This window comes from Xiphophorus hellerii, chromosome 6, assembly GCF_003331165.1.
Source record: "Xiphophorus hellerii strain 12219 chromosome 6, Xiphophorus_hellerii-4.1, whole genome shotgun sequence".
Classification (NCBI taxonomy): Eukaryota; Metazoa; Chordata; class Actinopteri; order Cyprinodontiformes; family Poeciliidae; genus Xiphophorus; species Xiphophorus hellerii.
This window is the reverse complement of record NC_045677.1, coordinates 24,720,346-24,741,894: the sequence shown is the minus strand read 5'-3', so window position 1 is coordinate 24,741,894 and position 21,549 is coordinate 24,720,346. Positions and strand designations below refer to the sequence as shown.

The 21,549-nt window shown below is 36.6% G+C and overlaps 2 protein-coding genes across 2 annotated transcripts; one reads left to right on the top strand and one right to left on the bottom strand.

The window, feature by feature from the left end:
* Positions 1 to 948: 948 nt before the first annotated feature.
* On the bottom strand, positions 949 to 7,069 carry pex19 (peroxisomal biogenesis factor 19). Its single transcript, XM_032566084.1, has 8 exons — positions 6,940 to 7,069; positions 5,422 to 5,510; positions 4,874 to 5,036; positions 3,749 to 3,834; positions 3,500 to 3,673; positions 3,247 to 3,417; positions 2,624 to 2,668; positions 949 to 2,240 (listed from the first exon to the last, which is right to left on the bottom strand). Exons 1-8 carry the CDS (start codon positions 7,001 to 7,003, stop codon positions 2,154 to 2,156), a joined length of 879 nt encoding a protein of 292 aa, XP_032421975.1. The 5' UTR covers positions 7,004 to 7,069; the 3' UTR covers positions 949 to 2,153.
* Positions 7,070 to 9,063: 1,994 nt separating this feature from the next.
* Positions 9,064 to 14,995, top strand: myadmb (myeloid associated differentiation marker b). The gene is made up of 2 exons (XM_032566081.1): positions 9,064 to 9,192; positions 13,874 to 14,995. The coding sequence occupies exon 2, from the start codon at positions 13,943 to 13,945 to the stop codon at positions 14,822 to 14,824; it is 882 nt and encodes a 293-aa protein (XP_032421972.1). The 5' UTR covers positions 9,064 to 9,192; positions 13,874 to 13,942; the 3' UTR covers positions 14,825 to 14,995.
* Positions 14,996 to 21,549: the final 6,554 nt, after the last annotated feature.

Below are 21,549 nucleotides of genomic sequence, written 5' to 3'. Positions count from 1 at the left end.
GATTACAGCGACGATCATAATTATAAAACGTGTGGAAAGGCTAGAATAGCTAAATATGTTACTTAAATGAGAGTAGCATTACTTTAATATTACTTGAGCCGAAGTAAAAATAATCGTAAAAAATAGTCAAGTAAAAGTGAAAAAATAGGTCTATTTGGCACTAAATGTTTGATGAACTGGTTGATAAAAGCATCTTATTTTGTGAAAAAGATGTAATCAGACAGACAAAAATATAGTTATGTGCAATTTTTCTAAGGAATAAAGTAAAAATTTACAAAAGGAAAAAAAAAAATTCCTGAAGAACAGAGGTGGGTTGAATACCCAGAATTTGAACTCAAGTATGAGTAGCACTATTTTTAATATAAAGTACTTTTTAAAGAACTTTAAAATTAAACTTTAAACATTTTTTCTTCAGCCAATAAAATTACAGTGGTTAGTATAATCAGGAATTATACTTAAATGAAAGTACTGTTACTTTAATAATATAACATCAGTAAAATAAGAAGCACAGTGCAGTAGAACTTACTGTAACTAGTTACTAATCACCTGATATTGTCCTATAAGATACTATAGAAAATATGCAATTTGGTCACATTAAAGACTGGCATTTTTCCTTTGCAAAATGTACTTTATTAAACACATTAGAATTAAATGGTTGAGATTAATTACCCATTTCATAATATGCCATTAATTGTGACACAAATGAAACTAGCATATATGAATAATAAATTGTGGTTGTATCTTGGAAAACGTTTTGAACATTTTATGTCTTTATTTACTCTCAGAAATGGTCAAATGTATGTCTTATGTTTTATATGGAGATGTTTCTTTTCATGTTTTTTAAGGCCGCTTTGAGTCTGAATGTAGTAAATGTAACATACAAATTTTGTTTCAGCAACTTCTTATAAAAAGGCAATCAACTGAGTAAAAACACAGACTAAAAACACATTTCTATACCCATATCGATGTTTATTACATTTACAAAACAGTAGTGTCATAACGGGTTGCATCTTGTTTATTTTCAGGGTCGGCCCTGAGAGCTGATTAGCTTTAACCCCAAACCATGTGACCAAACCTCCACAGCAAGCTTCTCATTCAGCTGCTTCTGATGGACCTCTGATCTGTTCAGTGCATAACTAAATCCTTTGACAGTACCCCTTTATTGTGCAGTTACAGATGGGCCCACGGCCGTGTTATTTCTGGACCTCTCTCTATTGTTACAGAGGAAAAGTGTTGTCTACGAGGCAAAGAGTCGCTGATGAAAAGTGGCTCGCTGGAATAAACAAACCGAAAAGGGCTAACATCTGGGCGTTGATGCGTTACCAAACAGTCCATCTGCTGTTTGGTAAAATGTGTAACACACGTTACACATTTATCCCTCTTCATGTGACACAATATGATGCTTCTCCTCTCACCTTTTCTAGAATGACACCTTACATGTGATTATCGCTCTAAAATCCCACTGTGGTTGTTTTTTTTTTATTCCTACATGTAAAAAATACCAGGAATCACACAGGAAGCACTTCGTACAGTAATTCAACACTCTAATCATCACTGTAACCACAGCAAAGCCATTCATAAATCGAGTCCGTCACTTCGCATCAAAACCTGGGAATGGGTCTTGTTTAGTTCCTTGCAGGTTAATTATTTTTAAAGTTTTAAACAAAAAAAGAAAATGTTGTTGCTCAAGACTACCACATCTTTATCTCATTATTAAAACTATGACTGATTTAGCCAGCTGAATAGCAGCAGAAGAGCTAAAACCTGAACTCTAGCTGCTTTTGAAAAGGCACCATTCAAACCTGCGAGTTGTCAGGAGAGAATTCACCACGAGGCTAAACAGCCAGTAAAATCAACATGGAGAACAGCTGAGCTCATTTCTTCTCCAGAAAATTATGTTAAAATTAATTGCGGAGGAGTTTCTGCAACCGCTAACTATCACAAATATCTTTGATGGTGTTAGAGAGCGTTTGGGTTTCCTTCTGGGTGTTTCCCTCCAGTTGTTTTTACACACTGAACATGAACAGAACCTGCGTTCTGATCTCACTCCTTCCTGACCCGCATTTCACTCTCTAAAGTCCTCCCTGCTGTTGAAACACACACAGAGGAACAGTTTGGCTTCAGATCTTCTGATGGACCGCCGCATCACTTCATCACATGACAGAGCACTGCTCCGCTGCCCCGGCCCCGCCCACTCCCGGCAGGTTGAGGGAGTCCATGTCAAAGGTAAAGCCAGGAGGCTGCAAAGGAAACAGAAACAGGAACCTTCATGAGTAAATATATCTGACTTAGACGCCTTTCATCACAAAATCTGACTCAAAGTTCATATTTTTGGCTATTTTTATGTATATTTCCACCTTCCTAAAATAATGGCCCAAGTCATTATTTGACTAAAGTAATTTTTTTCCAATAAATTATCTTTTTAGGCAATAAATAAAGAAATAAATTGACAAAAAGTGTTGTTTTTTATTGCCTAGATCATCTGTTTTGGCAAAAAGAAACAAAAAAAAAAAGAAAGAATGAAAGGAAGAAAGAAAGAAAAAAATTATTCCATTTCAGGACACCCTTAAGATCAGATAAATTTATTACACACTGAACAAACAGATGCTGTAAATCATCTTACCGTGTCGCCTGCCAACTCCTTAGGTGGCTGGCCAAGATCCTGCAGCTGTAAAATCAGATAAATATGATCAGCATTCATTATTACTCTCTACATTCTGGAAAAAAACAATCTCACCAACCTTCTTTCAACCAAAGAGTTGGCACTTAGCATGCGTTTCTTTAGAAAATATGCTAAATCCAGCAGCCTACCGTGTTTTTGAGTTAAATATTTTAAGTTGATTGGAAATTTGACAATATAACTAAGTAATTATGTGGTATTGGGAAAGATTATTAATAATACCAATGATAGTGTTTAAATTCAAATATAAAAAAATACAGTTAAAAAAGAATATAATGTTTCATCCTAATTAAGATGTCCAAAATGTTAGGATCTTTAATCCATGACTTGTCTCTTTATTTTCTGAAGTTGTAGCATGTAGACTGGAAAAGACAGGCAATGGTTCTGCTGAATAATAAACAAACAATGCTTAGCCTTGGGGGCACAAGTAAAGCCTGGAGGCCCGCCAGGCTTATGATATACTGAGCGCTAACAAGAGATCTAACCATTTTAAATACATAAATAAGCTAAATTATAATTTCAGCTCATTTCTTTAACATGTGTAACATGAGTAGCAGCTGCATCACCTTTTGCATCAGATCCATGATGCTCTCGAACGTCCGCTCTTTATCCCCTGCCTCCTCTTCCTCGTTCTCAAACAGCTTACAGATGTCGCCCATGATCTTCGCCTGCTGCTGGTACCGCTGGTGATCCTCAGCACTGAGGGTTGACTTGTTTGTTTCCAGCCACTCTGGATACTGTTCAGGAAACAACAGCTCCCATCAATATAGAACAGCATGATGAAGATTTTCCTCATCCGTTGTTAGAAATGAGGCAGACCTTGGAGGTGATCTCTTTGAGAGATGGATAGAGGACATCTTTAGAGAGGAGATTCTGCATGATGGACTGCATGATGGGGAGGATGTTTCCATCTTCTCCTCCTGCGTCGCCGCCTTCTTCAAGCCCCAAACCCTCCAGAGCTTTCACCAGGTCATCTCCTGCCAAACCAGACGACTGAAACAAAACACATTGCCTATAAACTGCAGATTATTTCCAGAGCTATTATTTATTTTCTCTGACTCCGCTCACCTGCAGGTTGTCTGCATTCTTGGCCAGGCCACGAAGAGTTTCTTTAAGGCAGGAGGTGAACTCTTGCTGGGAGGCAGTATCAGTGCCTGGAGAGAACAAACAGCTTAAACCATTATTTTTCTTTTTGATACCTTCCAACCTCGTTGTCAAGGTATTTTTGTGTTTTATATGATAGACAAATGCAAAGTAGCACATAATCATGAAGCAGATTTTTATTTATAAAAATTTGACACGTCCTCCCAATGCTTTGCAGAGCATTTTGGGGTTTGTCTCTGACAGCTTTGTACATCTAGTGACTGAAATTTTGACTCTTCTTCTTTTATAAAATCATTGAAGTGTAGAAAAACCGGACGGAGATCCAGATTCTCAGCTGGATTTAGATTTAGACTTTCACCATATTCAGGCAGCAGATAAATATGACCCAAATCTGATTATTTTAGATCAGAACAGTCTGAACAGACCAATTCTGATCTTGTCACCCAAAAACAATCCGATCTGTGCCACTTCCATATGTGGTACTAAATCGAATACATATCTGATTGTTTTCAAAGTGTCTGCAGTCAGAACGGTCATGTCGCGTTTTATTCGGTGGAACATGCATCATAATTCTGGACCAGAAGAAGCCAGACACTGTAAATCTGGACGTAAACAACGGATGAAAATTAGAATTTTAAAATTATGAAAGAAATCTATGTCAGTGAAGCGTATCACATCACTAATCCCGCTACTTCTGGTCCGACTACGTCTCTAGAAAGACTTTTATGACTTCTAGTAAAATATTTAAAAAAAAGATTTCAGTAGATCAAAGTCTGCAATCAAGTAAAAATCTTTGAATATAAGTGGTTCTATTTATAAATAAAGAGAAGAGAACGCAAAAACAAAAGTACCTTCGGCTCTAAATAAGATTCTAGTAAGGTTTTAATTAATCTACAATAATTTTGCCTTAATTAACAAAATATAAAGGCTATCTCCAGTAACCATCTGTCCTGCCAGAACAGATTTGACCTGTTCTGGCAGGTCAAATCTGTATCATTACTGAATTACTTTAGAGTTGTGGTGCGCACAAGAAGATGACATGAACACTGTTCCAAGGAACTGTAAATAAACTGTTCAGAGAGCACTTACCAACTTTTCCTGCAGCCTCTGAGAGTTTGTGGAAGTGCTGCAGGAGTTCTGATTCCTCCTCGGCGAGCTCGGACATGGCCTTCTCAAACTCCTCCTTGGCCTGGGCCGCCATGTCCCCCTCAAACAGGTTCTCGAAAAGTTTGCTGTCCTCTAATAGAGGAGGCTGAATTAAAAAAAAACATTTAAATAAACATACAGGTTATTTTTACCTGCATTTTCACTGCAGGGAATTCATGACAAACTTTAACCTTTTAAAATCAGCTTAGAATCAGTGCTTAAGACTTTAAAGAACTGCAAAAATGTTTTGTCAAATAAACTGTCAAATGTCAAAATCCTGTAATAAAGCCAAAAAATTCTGTAAAAGGTAACAAATTAAGAATTTAAATTGCCTTTAAATTATTGATCTTAATGGTAAAACAGTTCCCTGCAAAGAGATCCAAAAGGAAAAATAAAACCTTCTCACATACCAACTTGAGCATAGACTCTCATTATCAGGAGAAGAAATCAACCTGATGGAGAAAAGTGAGCATGAAAAAGTTAAAACAAACCTTTCCTGCCCCGCTGCTGGCAGAAGATGAAGCAGCTGCAGGTTCAGGTGCCGAAGCAGCAGATGCTTTATCAAAATCATCCAACGCACCTGAAGAGACAAGACAATATCAGGTCAGATTAAGTTAGTTGCAAATCTAATGGCTACACATTTATTAGAAGAGATGGCAGAGAAGAAATCTCAGGATATAAACAAAACTTTAAAAATTTTAAACAATTACATAAATAAATGTCCATATGTTGCTAGAAAAATATAATACTATAATATGGTAACTGACTTGCTGTTTAGAATAACAATCATATTGTTGGGGTTTATTTGAAACGTCATGTTATCAGGGGTGTTTACAAAAACGTAAGCAACTGATAGGTAATTTTCTGATTATGTTGTTCTGAGGGAGAAAAAAGAACCCAGAAGCATGAGGAGAATATGCAAATTCTGGGATTTGAACCCAGGTTTGGTTTGCTGCAAAGCACCAGCTCTAACATCTGCACTACCACGCACCCAGCACTAAACAACTGAGTCAGTTCAACACAGGCTGTTTAGCTATTAAACTATTATTAAATGAGGTCCTTGAAGACACTGATTATTTGGCTCAAATGTCTGAAGCTGCTCCAGCATCCGGCTCATTTCACCTTACAGGTACACGATTCAAAAACTCTGTATAATTATTATTCCAGGTAAAAACCAATAAACAGATGATAAAAACTTATGCAAAAATCAAAACATCTACTCAAATGCCTTGATTTTATGAGTCCAGTTGTAGCTATTGAAAAATAAATCATTTTACTTTGTTAAATCAGCTTTTTTTTTGGTTGTTTATTTTTCTAGGAAACGTATGAGTTTAATGACTGTAAAATTGTATCCAGAGTAATTATTTTTGGTTAGGGTTGCTCTTTCAATAATAAAACAATACCAGTATGGATCTGCAGGGAAGGCATTAATAGAATAGAATAGAACAGAATTCAACTTTATTGTCATTGCACTGTCACAAGTGCAAGCAACGAGATGTAGTATAATTTAAAATTGTATTCAACAGTCGGATAACAATAAATTAAATATTAAAATACGTATAATTTGTTTGCAGTAGTCCCGGCAGACATTTCAGCAATCCGTGTTCAAAGCCTGCTGCCTCCTAAAATGTACATGAGTTTTAAAAAATGACACATAAAGCAATTAAGTTATGACAAATACACCAGATAAAGGATGGTAAACAGTAAAAGTACAGATTTAGAGTAAATAAAGGCCGGCCTTTTTACGTTAAACAACCAAAGCTGCTAACTGGTTTCGAAGTTTAAGTATATAAATGAAAGGTTTTTTTCCACTTTAAAAGCAGTTTGAAGGCCACTAAAGGCTGCTCCAACTGTCAGCGGTCATATGTTAGCTCATCGAGGATCTCCCCGATCACCTGAACCCCCGACACGGACACAAAAACAAACCAGGGGTCCCAGTTGTGCTTTACAGACGGTTTAACATCCCAGGGAAGACAGCCCGTCAGGACAAGCCTCCTGTCAACACTCACTGTCCAGTAATTCGTCCAGTTCTGCATCGTGTCCGCTTGACGGATCTCCTGCTCCTGACGCCATGATGTTCAACAGCCCGCACGCAACGAGCGAACTCTTCCGAATGCTTCCGAACGGCCCCGAGAACTGCAACGTCACAACACAACATCTGACGCAGCCGTTCAGTGCTCACTGGTTACCTAGAGCGCCACCTAGAGGTTTGCTAGCCAACAACCGGCTCCCCCGAACCAGACTACTAAAGATAGAATATTTTTTTTGTTTAGAGACAGATACTCTATATTTTACTGCCGTTGCCACTTAATACAAATAGTTTTATTTTAGACTGCGTATTTTCAGTGACATTACTGTTACATATGTGTTAATTTACCAGAAAACACTTGGAGTTTCAAACATAAAAAATAAATAAATAAAATTAACCTTTGGAAAATTTTCAGTTTCAAAAGCCAAACATTAATCTCCTTTTTTTTCCAGGAAAGTTTCTGAGCCACGGTTACAGGTGGTAACAAAAACGGGGACGAGCTGACGGTTACTGGTTGCTATAGTAACCACCAACAGTCAGGAGAAAATAACTTTTTGACTAAAGTGAATTTGAAAAATAAATAAACCAGTTTTGACAAACTTTACATTCATAATAATGTTATGATAAAACCCAGGAACACACACATACAGGACAGACCAAAAGTTTGGACACAACTGTGTGTCCAAACTTTTGGTCTGTATTGTATATACAAAATAAAAAATATATACTTTATGAAATCAAAGTCAAAGCAGAGTAACTGAAAGCATCTACAGCAAAGGTGTCAAACTCAGTTTGATTTTGGGCCAAATCAAAAATCTTAATGTTCTTAAAAGGCCAGAATGTATTGATAAAATCCATTAAATTGTTAAAATATGAATAAATCGGTTTCAGCATTCAGTAAGTGTTTCTTAAAATTAAATAATATTGAACATCTTTTCACACTGATTTTGTATCCACGATTTTGTGGTGCTAATTTAGAAATATTTGTAAGGATTTTTTTTTTTTACAAATTTTTCGCTAATGTATGATTTTAAATGTGACTTTTTATTAATCGCTGCATCAATCACGGGCTATAGCTCGAAATCAAGTAAGGCTGAGCCAGCAGTCACTTAAACTCAATATGTTTGGCCAATTTTGAGGAAAAAATGTCAGTAAAATCAGAAAAACAAAATGTGGGGATAAAATTCATTTTATGTGAATTTTGCAGATTTGTGAAAAATTGGAAGGACTTATTGATGCAATTTAGAGTCCGGAGGGCCACATAAAAAGGTTCCCGGGCTTTGAGTTTGACACATGTGATCTACAGTATGATCAATTTTAAAGAGTAATTTATAGTGATATTTCAAAGATACTTACTATAAAGTTCAACTCCAACCTGTGGATTTTATGATAAAAACAATATATCTTAACATGGATTTCACCCAAAATGAAATAAATAAAAAGTTGACTTGTTAGACAGTTTTCACTGTGACATAAAGCTGAAATATGAATGTGTTTTAAGGAGTTTTGCACATTTTTATTACAAATGACATAAGTTGTGATGGTTGCTCTAATGTTTCCTTTACTGACTAATTTCAGATACAACAGTGGGTGATATCATTCGGTGGAGGCTTTATCGCTCTTATGAAGTTAAAAGTGCACTGAAAAATTTCCCCTTCTTTTTTTTTGCAGTCAGGAAACGCAGCAGGCCTTCGATGAATTAACAATGTTGCCAGGCAACGCATACAAATAAACCAAAGCTGCAGATGTGCAGCATGTTGATATGGTTGGTTTTTGTTTTCACAAACATCCGGCTTGTGGCGTTCAAAAAGTTAAAAATACAACTGTGTTAATATTACGCAACAGAGAATTATGCAAGTTTCACAATAAAAACTTAAACACTCATAAGTTTAAAACTTTCATTGAATAAGTGAAGTGGTATTGTAGTTACAAACAGGAGACTTCAGCCAGTCAGCGCAAATGCAAGTAACCATGGAAACGCAAGAGGCTGAACTTTTGCTCTGTGGGAGTTGAGCAGCAGAGGCCCCGGTCGTTTCGCCGTAGGAGGAGCAGGAGGAGTTCAGACAGATGTGAATAACGGTGCATATGTTCGCAGCCTAATTTGGTTTTCTGGGCGTGGAGCCGCTGTTCTGGGGGTGGGTTGGAAAATCCAGCCAGAGGGCTGACGAGTTACAATCTGCATCTTTATACCTCTGCTTGCTCTGGAGAACAGAGACCAGCATCAGGAAAAAAGGTAAGAAACGTCTAAATTTAACAGGAGAAGCAAAATGCAGGGATTTTTGTGAACCCAGGAAGATAAGATTTCTCATTTAAATAGTTTTTTTTATTCATAAGAATACCACCTTTAAGCTAGCTTATAAGATTTAAATGAACATAAAATATGTGTTTGCAACAATGATTAAGCTCAAAAAGAGTAGAACAAGGTGAAAGTTAAGTTTACGTTGTTTAATGCTCCACATGTCCAGCAACTTAATTGCTTAAATTTTTTTTATTTCAGCTGATTTTTGTCATGAATATCTGTTCCAGTGCTGTGTAGAGACTCATGAACAGCATGGCAGAAGGGTGTGGCAGCCTGAGAGGCACCAAATGATCGATTTTTAGTTCAACATGTGCAGTTCGACTAGCAGTCAGATGAACTATAAACAAAATAACATTTTCTTAAGGCTGGGAATGAAAAACGTTTAACAAATAAAAATCAGTCTGGGTGGTGGAAATGCAAGAACTCAAAAGTCTTAGTTGTTTTTTATTTTAATTCTGCATATATTTTGTTGCACTGTCACAAATGGCATAAAGTATTTCTGGTTTCATGAAAAATCCTCATTATTATTTCTTTTCAAGGTGTTAATATAACTTTTATACTAAATGGAGCAGCCTGTTTCCAATGTGCATTTTCTGCACCGTTGAGTCCCATTCAAAAAGCTTTTGAAGCATTTCACCATTGCTGTTCCTTTCATATTTATTTATTTTTTTCATTCCTTCTTTCAGTTAAACATAATTGATGAGTCCCAAAGAACTACAGTGGGTCAGAAATTTAGCGTTTTATTGTTTTTCACTTGGAGAAATCTTTCAGGTTCTGTTGACTTTTTTCGACATAAAAAAAACAGTTTTCAAAACATTTCCATTTGGGATAATAAATAAAATAAACTTTTTAAGGCTAAAAGCCACAGAACTGCAATTTAAGGGGTTTAAAATTTAGAAAACACCAGAATTTTTGTAATGTATAGAGGACTGGTGTTGATAATGACATTCATGAAATAAAAATGAAATAAGGAATTTGGTGACACGGAATATTTCTTTTAAAATACGAGTCTGTGACTAAATAATAGATTTATTTTGAATCTCCATTTGGGTTTTATAAGTGATTCTATAATGCCAGGCGCTTCACCTTCTCATTGTAAAGAGAGAAAAATTATTCTAAATTTAGATTGGTAGATATCATTTCCTTACAGTTTGTCTTGCTTAATTATGCAGCTGTCCCAGTCAACCCCGGGGGGTCCAGGCTCAGGAATGCCTTATTGAGCCATAAATAGAGGAGGAACTAATTTTATTCTTTCAGAAAAACAAAAAACCTGCTACATTTAAAATTTGAAATCCATTTGTTAGTCGGTTAATCACAAAAACCTGGATACAGGTTATTTAAAAGTTCTTTTTTTCCCCTCTTCTATTGGGTACAGACTTTATTAAAGTTGCAGACATTATGCTTTCCACATCAGATATATATAATAGCAGCACCACATTTTCATTTTAAACTGCAGCTAAATATTTACTACTTAGATGTAAAATGCAGGTTAAATGAAATGCAAGTTTTAATGTGAATGTTTGGTTGCTGCATGTTGAGGTGCAGGAAGCAGGGCGTGGCAGGCAGCACACCCACCTTAAATGTCAGGGAATGAACTTCACTAACAGCCTGGAACAGATCCATACCCTGCACAGTAGATAGAAACTAGCTCCCTTCTGATATCCTGGCTCTAAATTAATTATTTTCTTATCGATGAAGGAATTTGCTCCAAACTCTCCGCTTTTAATTTTTTATGTGCAGTGGGTCAGTTTGACTCTAAATAATTAGATTTTTTTTACTTTCTGGCTCACTGTCACTGGGTATCGTTTCCCAACAGAGGCCCGTCTTGTGTTTCGACCCATCATGCATTTTGCTGTAAACGGATTACAGGTCTTATTGAGTAAGTGATGTTGTGTCATGACAACGAAACAAACAGCGCGCCTGACCTCTCAGAAAGTTGCTTCCTGAACGCCTCGTTCCTGCTTGCTGTCACGTCCTTTTTTTAAATTGTGAACTTGTAATGTTTTCCGTGCTGCGCTGCAAAAAACAACACTTTTTCCACACTTTTCCTTTTTCTCCTCTGTGTCATTTCTTTCCTAACTGAATGCAGCAGGCGGGAAGGCAGTGGTGATGACAGGAATGGGCTGGATTTTTCCATGCTGAACCCTCATGTATGTTTTGAATGGTTTACGCGAGCTGGTAGCCACAACTATAAAGCTGGCGAGGGGAGGGGAAATAACGCAAAGCCCTTATGGAAACCATGAGGGGAGCTGCTACTAAATAGCAGGGAAGGAGTGCAGATATGACAAAGTCGCCAGTTGTTCAGACAGCAACATCTGGATCGCATCAAGCAAGTTGGAAAATCTTACCAGAAATCAAGGAGGAGGTGCAGAGAGTGAGGGAGAGTGGTGAAAGGAACTAGGACCACTGCTGACTCACTCTGCAGCTATTTCAACCATCACTGTGTTTACACGCCGAGTCCTTCTGTGGCCGAGTGCAGGGCTTCCCCCGTCTCCCTCCCGCCTCCCCGCCTATCCTAAGGGAGTTTTAACACATCCACATCTCCATTTCCTTCCCTCTTTGTTTGCTTTTTTGTCTTCTCACCTCCAATTTTAACTGTACAGCCATGAAACTTTTGTTGGTGCTTAATAGGCCTAACATAAACAGGAATTTTATCCTTGCTTATAGCTGTCTCCCTGTGTAAACTGGGAATTAGGAATGCACTGCTTGTGGAGCCAAATGGGCGATGGGTGTCACTAGGGGAATAGGAGTGAAATTCCAGTGCAGAATAATCAGACTCCCTCTTAACTTTAAAAATGTCCATTGAAATGGAAATTTAACTTTTAAGTTACCCAGATTAAATAAGTTTAGGTTTTGCAAACTGGTCGGTAAGTTTTGGGTTTTAGTGTTTCTTTTTTCAACTGAACATAGATCCACGTTAGAAACAAAACAGCACTGAAAAAACACAAAATCTTACCAAGTATTTTGTTTAGTTTATAGTGAAAATAGCTTAATACACTTTAAATAAGACAACAGTAACTTACAAGTAACTTTCAGGAAGATATAAGAACTTATTTTAAGTCAGTAATTCCTGAATATTGATAATAAAGTACGAGTTCCACTGGAAGATTATTTCACCTGTTACATGGGAAAACTGTCTTCCTATAAGTGAAATTATCTGCTAGTAGAATTTGTACTTTTAATCAATATTCAAGAATTAGTGACTTAAAACAAGCTCCTATATCTGGCTGAAAAGTATTTTAGTTTTGTCTTTCAAGTGTACCAAGCTATTTTCACTACAAAGGAGTCAAAATATTTGGCAAAATTTTGTGTTTTTGAAGTGCACAGCCATTTCTGCCAAATTGGGGACTGATTTATAATCTAATGGCAAATCACAAACAGTTGTATTGTGATAGGGGTGGGCATTTATTGTATCATTTGCAACATAGTGCACTTATTTTGATGAATAGGGGCATCATTTTACGGTGAAATTCCAACAATGTCTGGAAGCTTTAGGATAAAAACTGGGTTCAGGTACATCACGTTTTAGGCAAAAACTCAAATGGAGTTTTGTTTGTTTTTTTTCCTCCGAAGAGTTTTTGCGGCGCTAGTGGCTCGTATTTTTTTTCTACAGTAGGCAGACAGGAAGGAGGGTGAGGAAGACATGCGGTAAAGGTCGTCGGGACCGGGAGTCGAACCCGCGACGTCCGCGTCGAGGACTAAGGCCTCCAAACGTGGGGCGTTCTAACCCCCTGCACCACCACAGCACGCCCCCTCAAATGGAGTTTTGACATGTTCACGTAATCTTCACTGGGGCTGAAGTTCAAAATTCAAGAGTGCATTAGCTAATGCATAGGAAGTACAACGGCGTATTAGGGCCTTTGTAGATAGAAAAATAAAAGAAAGGGTATATTTTTGCCAAACATATTCAGAAATTTTAAGATTAATCTCAGAAATTTTCCAGCAAAACTATGGAAATTTCTGTCAGAAAAGTCAAACATTTTTGAATTTTGAGACTCAGAAATTTCCAGTTTTGCTAGAAAATTTCTGATTAATTTAACATTTTTTCAAGCAAAATTTTAACTTCTGAAGCCTATAAATTTACTTGTTTTTTATTTTTTAGAAAATTTCTGAGTTTCTTTCTAGAAATCTATTTTACTTTTGGAGCTTGCAAATTTTTTTGTTTATTCTCGAAGACTTCGGAGTTTCTGGAGGAAATGTAATTTTTTTTTTCAATCTACAATGGCCGCAAAAGGAGCGCATGAGGGAGGCAGTGTTTAGAACATGACAGACATGCTGATTGGGTTGGTGGAGTTTAAAAAGTCCATCCATCATGGAGGACGTGAGCATGGAGGCTCGTCATGGAGGAACGTCAGAGTTCAACATTCAGTGTTCAGTTCCACAAACACCTAAAGGAAGAAATGTTCCTCATCTGTAAATGTACTGTGACAATTGCAACCACAGTGGAGTCTTTATTTGTGGTTTTGAATTGGGTTTTCATGCCCCGAATTGTTGTGTCTGCCATTCATGAAAACAATAAGAACATTGTGCGCCCGGGAAAACAGCGTGTAGGATGACTGAGCAGAGCTCACATGGTTTTTATCTAAATACTTGTTTTCTCTTTTGTTTCTTACAGTGTACCATCTTGCTGAAGGCTGGCAGTGAAAATCTGCTTCAGGAAGGAAACCTTTGGATAAATCTCACCATGCCTGTCGTCCTGAAGTCCAGTCCTCTGCTCTGGACGCGGCTGGCTGCGCTTGCCTTCACCTGTGTGGCCTTCTCTGTGGGTTTGCATGGGGCCAGACTCTACCTCCGCACTGGAGACTTTTGCATCTTCTGCTGGGCCTTCAGCTTCGCCGGGACTCTTCTCGTCATCCTGGTGGAGCTTTTTGGCCTGCAGACCAGAGCCCCCGTTTCCTGGAAGAACTTCCCCATCACCTTTGCGTGCTACGCCGCCCTGCTCTGCCTGTCGGCCTCCATCATTTTTCCCATCTACTTCCTGAGGGGTTCCGGAGACCAAAGCGAGATCCGCGACTTCCGCATCGTGTGCACAGTTTTCTCCTGCCTGGCCACCATCACCTACATGAGCGAGGTCAGCCTCACCAAGGCTCGGCCGGGCGAGGTCGTCGGCTACATGGCCACCGCTCCGGGACTGCTCAAAGTCCTGGAGACCTTCGTGGCCTGCGTCATCTTCGTCTTCATCAGCGAACCCGTGTTGTACGACCGTCACCATTCAGTGAAGTACTGCATGTCGGTGTACTGCATCTGCTTCATCCTGACTGCGGTCATCATCCTGCTCTGCATCGGCGAGTGCACCGGGTTCCTCCCTTTTCCGTTCGCCCGCTTCCTTTCCGCCTACTCACTGCTGGCTGTCGTCCTCTATCTGTCAGCGACCATCATCTGGCCGATCTTCAACTTTGACCCCCATAATGGCGGCCAGAAACAGAGACCATACAATTGCAGCTCCGCCGTTGGCTTGTGCACTTGGGACAAGTGCATGGCGGTGGCCGTGCTCACCGGGGTCAACTTTATTCTCTACCTGGCTGACCTCATCTACTCCACCCGCCTGGTGTTTGTCAGCGCCTGATTGTAGGAGAAGGAAGTTGGGCTAACAGCTACAATGGTGTATTAGGGCCATGTAGATAGATAATAACAGAGGAGTACATTTCTGCCAAAATACAAAATAAATTCTGAGTTTGAAAAATAAAGATTTTCATATGCGAAACTGAAAATTTGAGATTAATCTCAGAAATTCTTCAGCAAAACATGGAAATTTCTGCCTCTGAAGAGTCAAATATTTGCAAGAAAACAACTCAAACTTTGAGATTAATCTCAGAAATTTTCCAGAAAAAACTTGGAAATGTTTTATTTTTTTCTAGAAAATTTCTGAGATCAATCTCAAAATTTCTGAGTTTCGTCTTGCAAATTTTTTACTTTGGAGCTCAGACATTTCTTTGTTTTTTCTAGAAAATTTCTGAGATTAATGTCAAAATTTCGGGGGGAGTAAATTATTTTGCAAATGTACTCTTCTCTTCATTCTGCAATTCATCAATATGCCGTTGTAGGCAGTGCACTCCAAAGGAAATTGAATTTGGTCTCCTAATTCAGGGCTGTAGAACTGCTGTCGAACATACTGCTGCAAGAAAGCGTCTGTTTCCTGTAACTGTACTAGTTCTGATCATAACAAGGAGAATTGATCCAAAATAACTCTTTGGTTGTTAAACAGGAGTGAATTGTTTCAAAAAGGCAGTGGAAAAAAAGCTTTTTAAAACGGTGTATTAACCTCAAAGTAGGGTGTAAATCTTGTGCTCTTTCAGACTCCACGGCCAAATTTAATTTAGTTGAAGTATACTGCAGTAATGAGGATTTTAGACATGAAAGCTTTAAAGTCAGTGGTCTAGTTTACATCTACAAATATAATTTCTTAAAAAACTAAAGGCTTTCTGTACAGAAGATGATTAGGACAACTGGGGAAAAAATTATTCTTTTATTATTCCTTTTGTTCTCAAACGTTTAAAGTCAGAATTCTGAGTTTAAAATCAGATTTCTTAGAAAAAGGTAATAGTTTTAATTGTTTGGGGTTTTTTAGTATCCCTGATCCTCTTCTGTATTTCTCTTTACTTTTTGCTCCCACCAACCTGAATTTTAAGCAACCATAGCAGGTTTTCTTTTTTGAAAAAGCATACAAATAAGATTGGCTTAACGGTATGCATTAGTCATGTTTTAGTTGCACATTGAAAATAAAACATAAAATAGTTTGATGTACAAAGAAATAGGGGATTTATTTTGTCTTTGACCCAAGGTTAATGACACTGATTGCAAATGGCGTCACACTACTAAATTCAGAACAGAACACAGCACGGCCATTTTAGCTTCGATAAACCAGAGGCATAAGCTGTGGTTGAGGAAAAACGTCTGTACCTAAGAACAGCTGATTTTGTTTGTGGTCGACTGATTTAGGTTATTAAGATGTGCAATTTTAAGTCCACCAATAGTTGTTTGCCAACTGCAAATAACGTACACCGATTGCAGAGGAACTTAAACGTAACTTAGTGCTAGCAAGTGTTAGCTACCACACTTTCCGCAGTCAGAAAAAAGGCTACCTTTCAACCAATGCTGCCTTTTTCCCGCTCACTTTGAGTCCTCTGCGTTTCAGCCATCGTTTAAGTTTCTCCACACTATGCTTCTGTATAGAAAAATATTGAAACGAAGCTCAATTGACGATCCTCAGACGCCGCCATTTTATTTGTGCTTTGTTTGTTCCACCATCCGGGCAACAGAGACGTTATTTGCGATCAGTCCCATTTCCCACAGAAATATAAAAATCCTAAAACTACCCTAAACAGAAGAATGATCGAGGATGAATCATTTTTAAAACTTACAAAAATAAAGATACTTGGTTGTTTTAAATATAGCAGTGAATGTTTGGAGAAATAATGACAAAAAACAGTAAAATAACATTTTTAAAAAAATCATACATCAGAGAAATCCTCCTTTGAATCTGTGCAACTCAAAATACAATGCACTGCCTCAACACAGCTTTCTTATACATGTCGACATTTTTCCTTTATTTTTACCTATTTTTGAAAGTGTTTTATGATTTCATTCTGCTTTGTAAGACTATCATGCTTTATGTTTCATCTAATCCAGAAAGGGTTTTTTCCATTAAACTGGTTTTCTTTACTTATTATGATATTGTGTACTGTGGGCCTTGTCTGAATTCATGGATTTCTCTAATAACAACATGAGAAAAATGTCCAAGTTAAAACAGTCTGAAAGAAAACTCAGTAAATAATCTAGTTTCTTATTGCATGATGTGTGTTGGTCAAATGTCAAATATCTTATTGTTTAAGCCACAAATGGACAAAATGATCATTTTTAAATGTCTGTAGTCACACTTAAAAGCAATTTGAAGTCTTTATGTATACACTTTTTGAAGCTTATATTTGTTGACAGTTTTCCAAAACTAAAAGTTGTTGATTTTTCTCACAACCTTTAAAAACCAATATGTTTAACGATTGTTAATGAAGAGTCAAATGAAATTAATTTTCAACTTGTTAACATAGGTTCTGGGCTGGCTTTTGCTTCCCATAAAGTTGCATTGCAAGCTGGAATATAAAAATCACAACAATTATATATTTCTAATACTTGTATGTGTTACATATAGATTTATTGTCTGTATGGAAACATGTTTTAATCGGTTACCGATAAATTAATTCTTCATTTGCTCCATTGGTTCTGGATTGCTGAGAAAATACTTAAATGAAGGTTATAAAAGTAGCACTTATTTTCCTGTTGGTTTTATATGTTTTTATATTTCACAAGCCTCAAGTCACATCAGTGTTATAAAAAAATCATGTAATCATGACAATAAAATCACAAAACATAAAAAATGTGTTTGGCCTCGCTCTAATGGATGGATGGATGGATAATAATCAAGTAACTTATACTTGCTTCTGCAATTTCACGTTTCATTACGTTTAATCTTCCATTTTTCTGTTTATTCATCTGTTGATTTGATGTTTGTGAGATTAGGTTTATTCTACACAGCGCCACCATGTGGCTATTATGTGAATGTAAACTATCCCGTTTAATTAATTATGAATTAATAAGGAATATAACTGTGTGGACAGACAAACAAAGGTCAGTAAATTACCTAAATACTATTAATACCTCTCTGTTTACTTTGCTAAGTGACCTTCCATTCCTTTCCCATCCCAGGAATAGAACTGGTCCCAGTATAAGTGTCTCTATTTTTAGCGACTTACTGGAGATTGAGACAGTCAACACTTGAGTGTACTGTACCCCTGTTGTCAGGAAAGATGCAGACAATGCCAACGTTTTCACAAACAACATCACTTTCCACCATGAAATGTGTTAAGAACAAACAGTTGATATTAATAAAAAGTACAAGTTCCACTGACAGATAGTTTCTCTTATAACATGGGAAAAATTATTTGTTATAATTGAGAAAAATCTGCCGATGGAACTAATATCAACATTCAACTACTATTGACTTATAACAACATTATTGGCAACGTGACGCCAAGTGCAAAAGATCCCTGCAAAAAAAAAGCTCGCTAATGATGACCACCATTGGTTTTACGACAGTTCTTGTAGATAAAAAAAGGACAAAAAAGTAAATATCTGCCAAAAAATTTAGAAAAGATTAATCTGAAAGATTGCTTTCTTAGAAAAAACATGGAAATTTCTGAGTCAAAAATTTGCTAGAAAAAACTCACAGTTTGGAATTAATCTGAGAAAATTAATAGAAAAAACAGGAAAATTCCTAATTTCGGAAACTTGAAAATCAACTAGGAAAAAACTCCTAAATTTTGAGATTAAACTCAGAAATTTTCTAGAATAAATATGGAAATTTCTGGTTTTGAAAAGTCAAAGATTTCAACTCCAATGTGTCTATATATCTTGGACTGGAAACTAGACCAAAACACTTGGTAAGATTTTGTGTTTTTGCAGTGCATGCATGGTGGAGGTAGCATCATGCAGTGGGATTGTGATAGATGCTTGAAGGACTACTTTCCTTTCCTTTAACTTTGGTGGTGCTAAGTTGCTGAACATTTAACCACATGATTGTGAGATCATTTTCCTTCTTTGAACACTTTCTGTGCCTTAAATCAATAATTCAGTGAATGATCTGACACATTAACAAGGAATGAACTTCACATTGTCAACCGAAACAAACTGGTGTAGTCAAAGTACATTTCGTGCTTTAGGGTATGAAGTTAGTAAATGTTCACCTTTCTCTGCTTGATCTTATCTGCCTGTAATATTTTCAGCCTCGGAGAACTCATAATAATAATTCATGTTGGGCGCAGCCTTCCCACTCACTCCCAGTGACCAGATTAATTCCTGGCATTTCCAGGAATTAATTCCTGGCATTTCCAGGAATTAATCTGGTTAATAATAACTGTTAAAAACATAAACAAAACATTGCAAAATTACTCATGAAACGTTGCGTGTTATTAAATTTGTCTAAAATATATGTTAAAATATAATACCTGTAAAGAAAACACAAAGCCGATTGTAATACTTACAACAGTTGCGATGGCAACATAAGAAGGGGGCGGAGCTGTCAGTTAATGGTTGCTATGGAAACCACCCACTGTCAAAATCAGAACATAAAACACCAATAAATGTCTGAAGAAACAATTTGTTGACTAAACAAACTAAATTCAAAGAACAAATGAACAAATTTAGACACATTTATAATATTGTTAAAATAAAATTATGTTACATATACATTGCAAAAGCAAACTCTTTCCAAGTATTTTTGTCTAGTTTCTAGTGCAAATAGCTTAGTACAAGTAACATTTCAGCAAGATATAGGAGCTTGTTTTAAGTAAATAATTCCTTAATATCCATTTTTAAAAAGTTCTTGTTCCACAGGTAGATTATTTCACTTGTAACCAGACATTTTTCCCCATGTTATGAGTGAAATAGCCAAAAATTTGTCTTCAATATTTTGCAAAGTACAAATAAATGAAGCTTTGCGTGATGTTTGAAGCTATACCGCCCCCTAGTGGAAATTGAAGTTATTTCATGAAAATCAGAGAAAAAGCCAGGAATTTTCCCAAAATAAAAATGTAAAACGTCTCATTTGTTTTCATGCAGATAGACATTCTTGTAATCCGGGTTGGTATTTTCTTTTGTATGTTTATTAAACACTATTTACAAAGATTACACAAACGTCTGGTTGCTTGGGGGCAAAAGTGATGATAGGTGGTGCTGTGACTCTATTTTTGCTGTTTTCTAACTCTAATTATGACACAAAATATTAAAAAACTATACAGATGTTTGGGTCTTTCACATAAAAAATAGCATGATAGAACAAATAAATCAATGAGGAAATAATCAGTTGCAGTATAAGATATATAAAAATATAATTAAAATCGGGACATGAAAAGAGAATCAAAAATAAAACAGATGTGAGAATACTTCTGTAAGATTCTATCATTTAAAAAAAAATCAAATTAATTTAGCTATTTCTATCAAGTTTCAGCTCTACATGTTTTTCTTTGGTCATTTTTACATCTTCATAAGATAGATAAAAAAGTGCAGAAAATGTACAGGTTGGGTTTTCCATCTCACTCGAGGCGACGCACTGAAACACTCACTGGGTGTGTGGGTAACCTTTGAACCCTCCAGCAGGCGTCAGGCCTTATATAGTCATGCTGGATCTGGATTATCCCAGAAACGCATCATCTCTCAACACAATCTGCTGCTAACTCCTCCTAAAATGACAGTTTTACAAAATTACACTGCAAAAACACTAAATTTGACAAAGCAGCAAGATTCAGCACAAGAGGAAAATTATGGATATCGAAAGAAAAAACAAGTCAGGTTTTTGTTTTTCCATTAAATCTGGTTATTGAAAACATTTGAAGCACTTTTTTACAGCTGAGTAGAGACTGAAATTTGGTTTGCTTTAATTTAATGTCAGACTGGCCTTGCTTGGATATTTTTAGACTGGGAAAGTATGCCTAACAAGACAAACAACATGTAAAAATTGATGCAAGTAGTCAGGATGTGTTCTTTTACAAACCCCCCACCCAAAAAACTGCATCATAGTTTATGTGCAAATATAAGGGTGCTTTCACATTTCTAACAACATTTTAGGTTAGTTTTTACTTTTAATTAGCTTCTTATGCTAAAGAGAAATGTCATACTGGACAGAGCGAGGTACGAACCGGCAACCCATCTCTTTTGCTCTAAGATCTTCCAGTGCCTCGCTGACCAATAACTATAGTTTAAAATCCATAATTTTACAATTCATTTTTATAGTGTTGGTCAGGACCCAAGCAGCAGCATTTTGGATGCAAAGGAATATGAGCCAAAGTTGGAAAAGTAAGTCAGTCAGTGGGCCGTTGAAATTTCAGTACGGTTATGATGAGAAGGTAAATTATTGAAATGAACTCCCCACTGAAACCAAAACTGTGAAAACTAAATTTCTTTCTAATTGATTTTTACAATCCCAATTAGATTTTACAGGCTTTAAACATTTGCATCCATCTTTACTTCAGCAGTTGCTTTTTTTATTTTTAAAAGCAGACAGCAAATTATAGGACTTTTAGTTCGACTGCAGAATTGTAAAAATTTGGAAAGTAATTAATTTTTTGGAAACCATTTTAGCTTCTTCACTTCAACTTTCTGAACAGAAACAAGCTACAGTTTTAACATCTTGAGTCACATTAGGAGACTGATTTAGAGAATCAGTTCATGTTAACTGGTTAACTTAATTATCAAACGTTAGTGTATATATATATATATATATATATATATATATATATATGC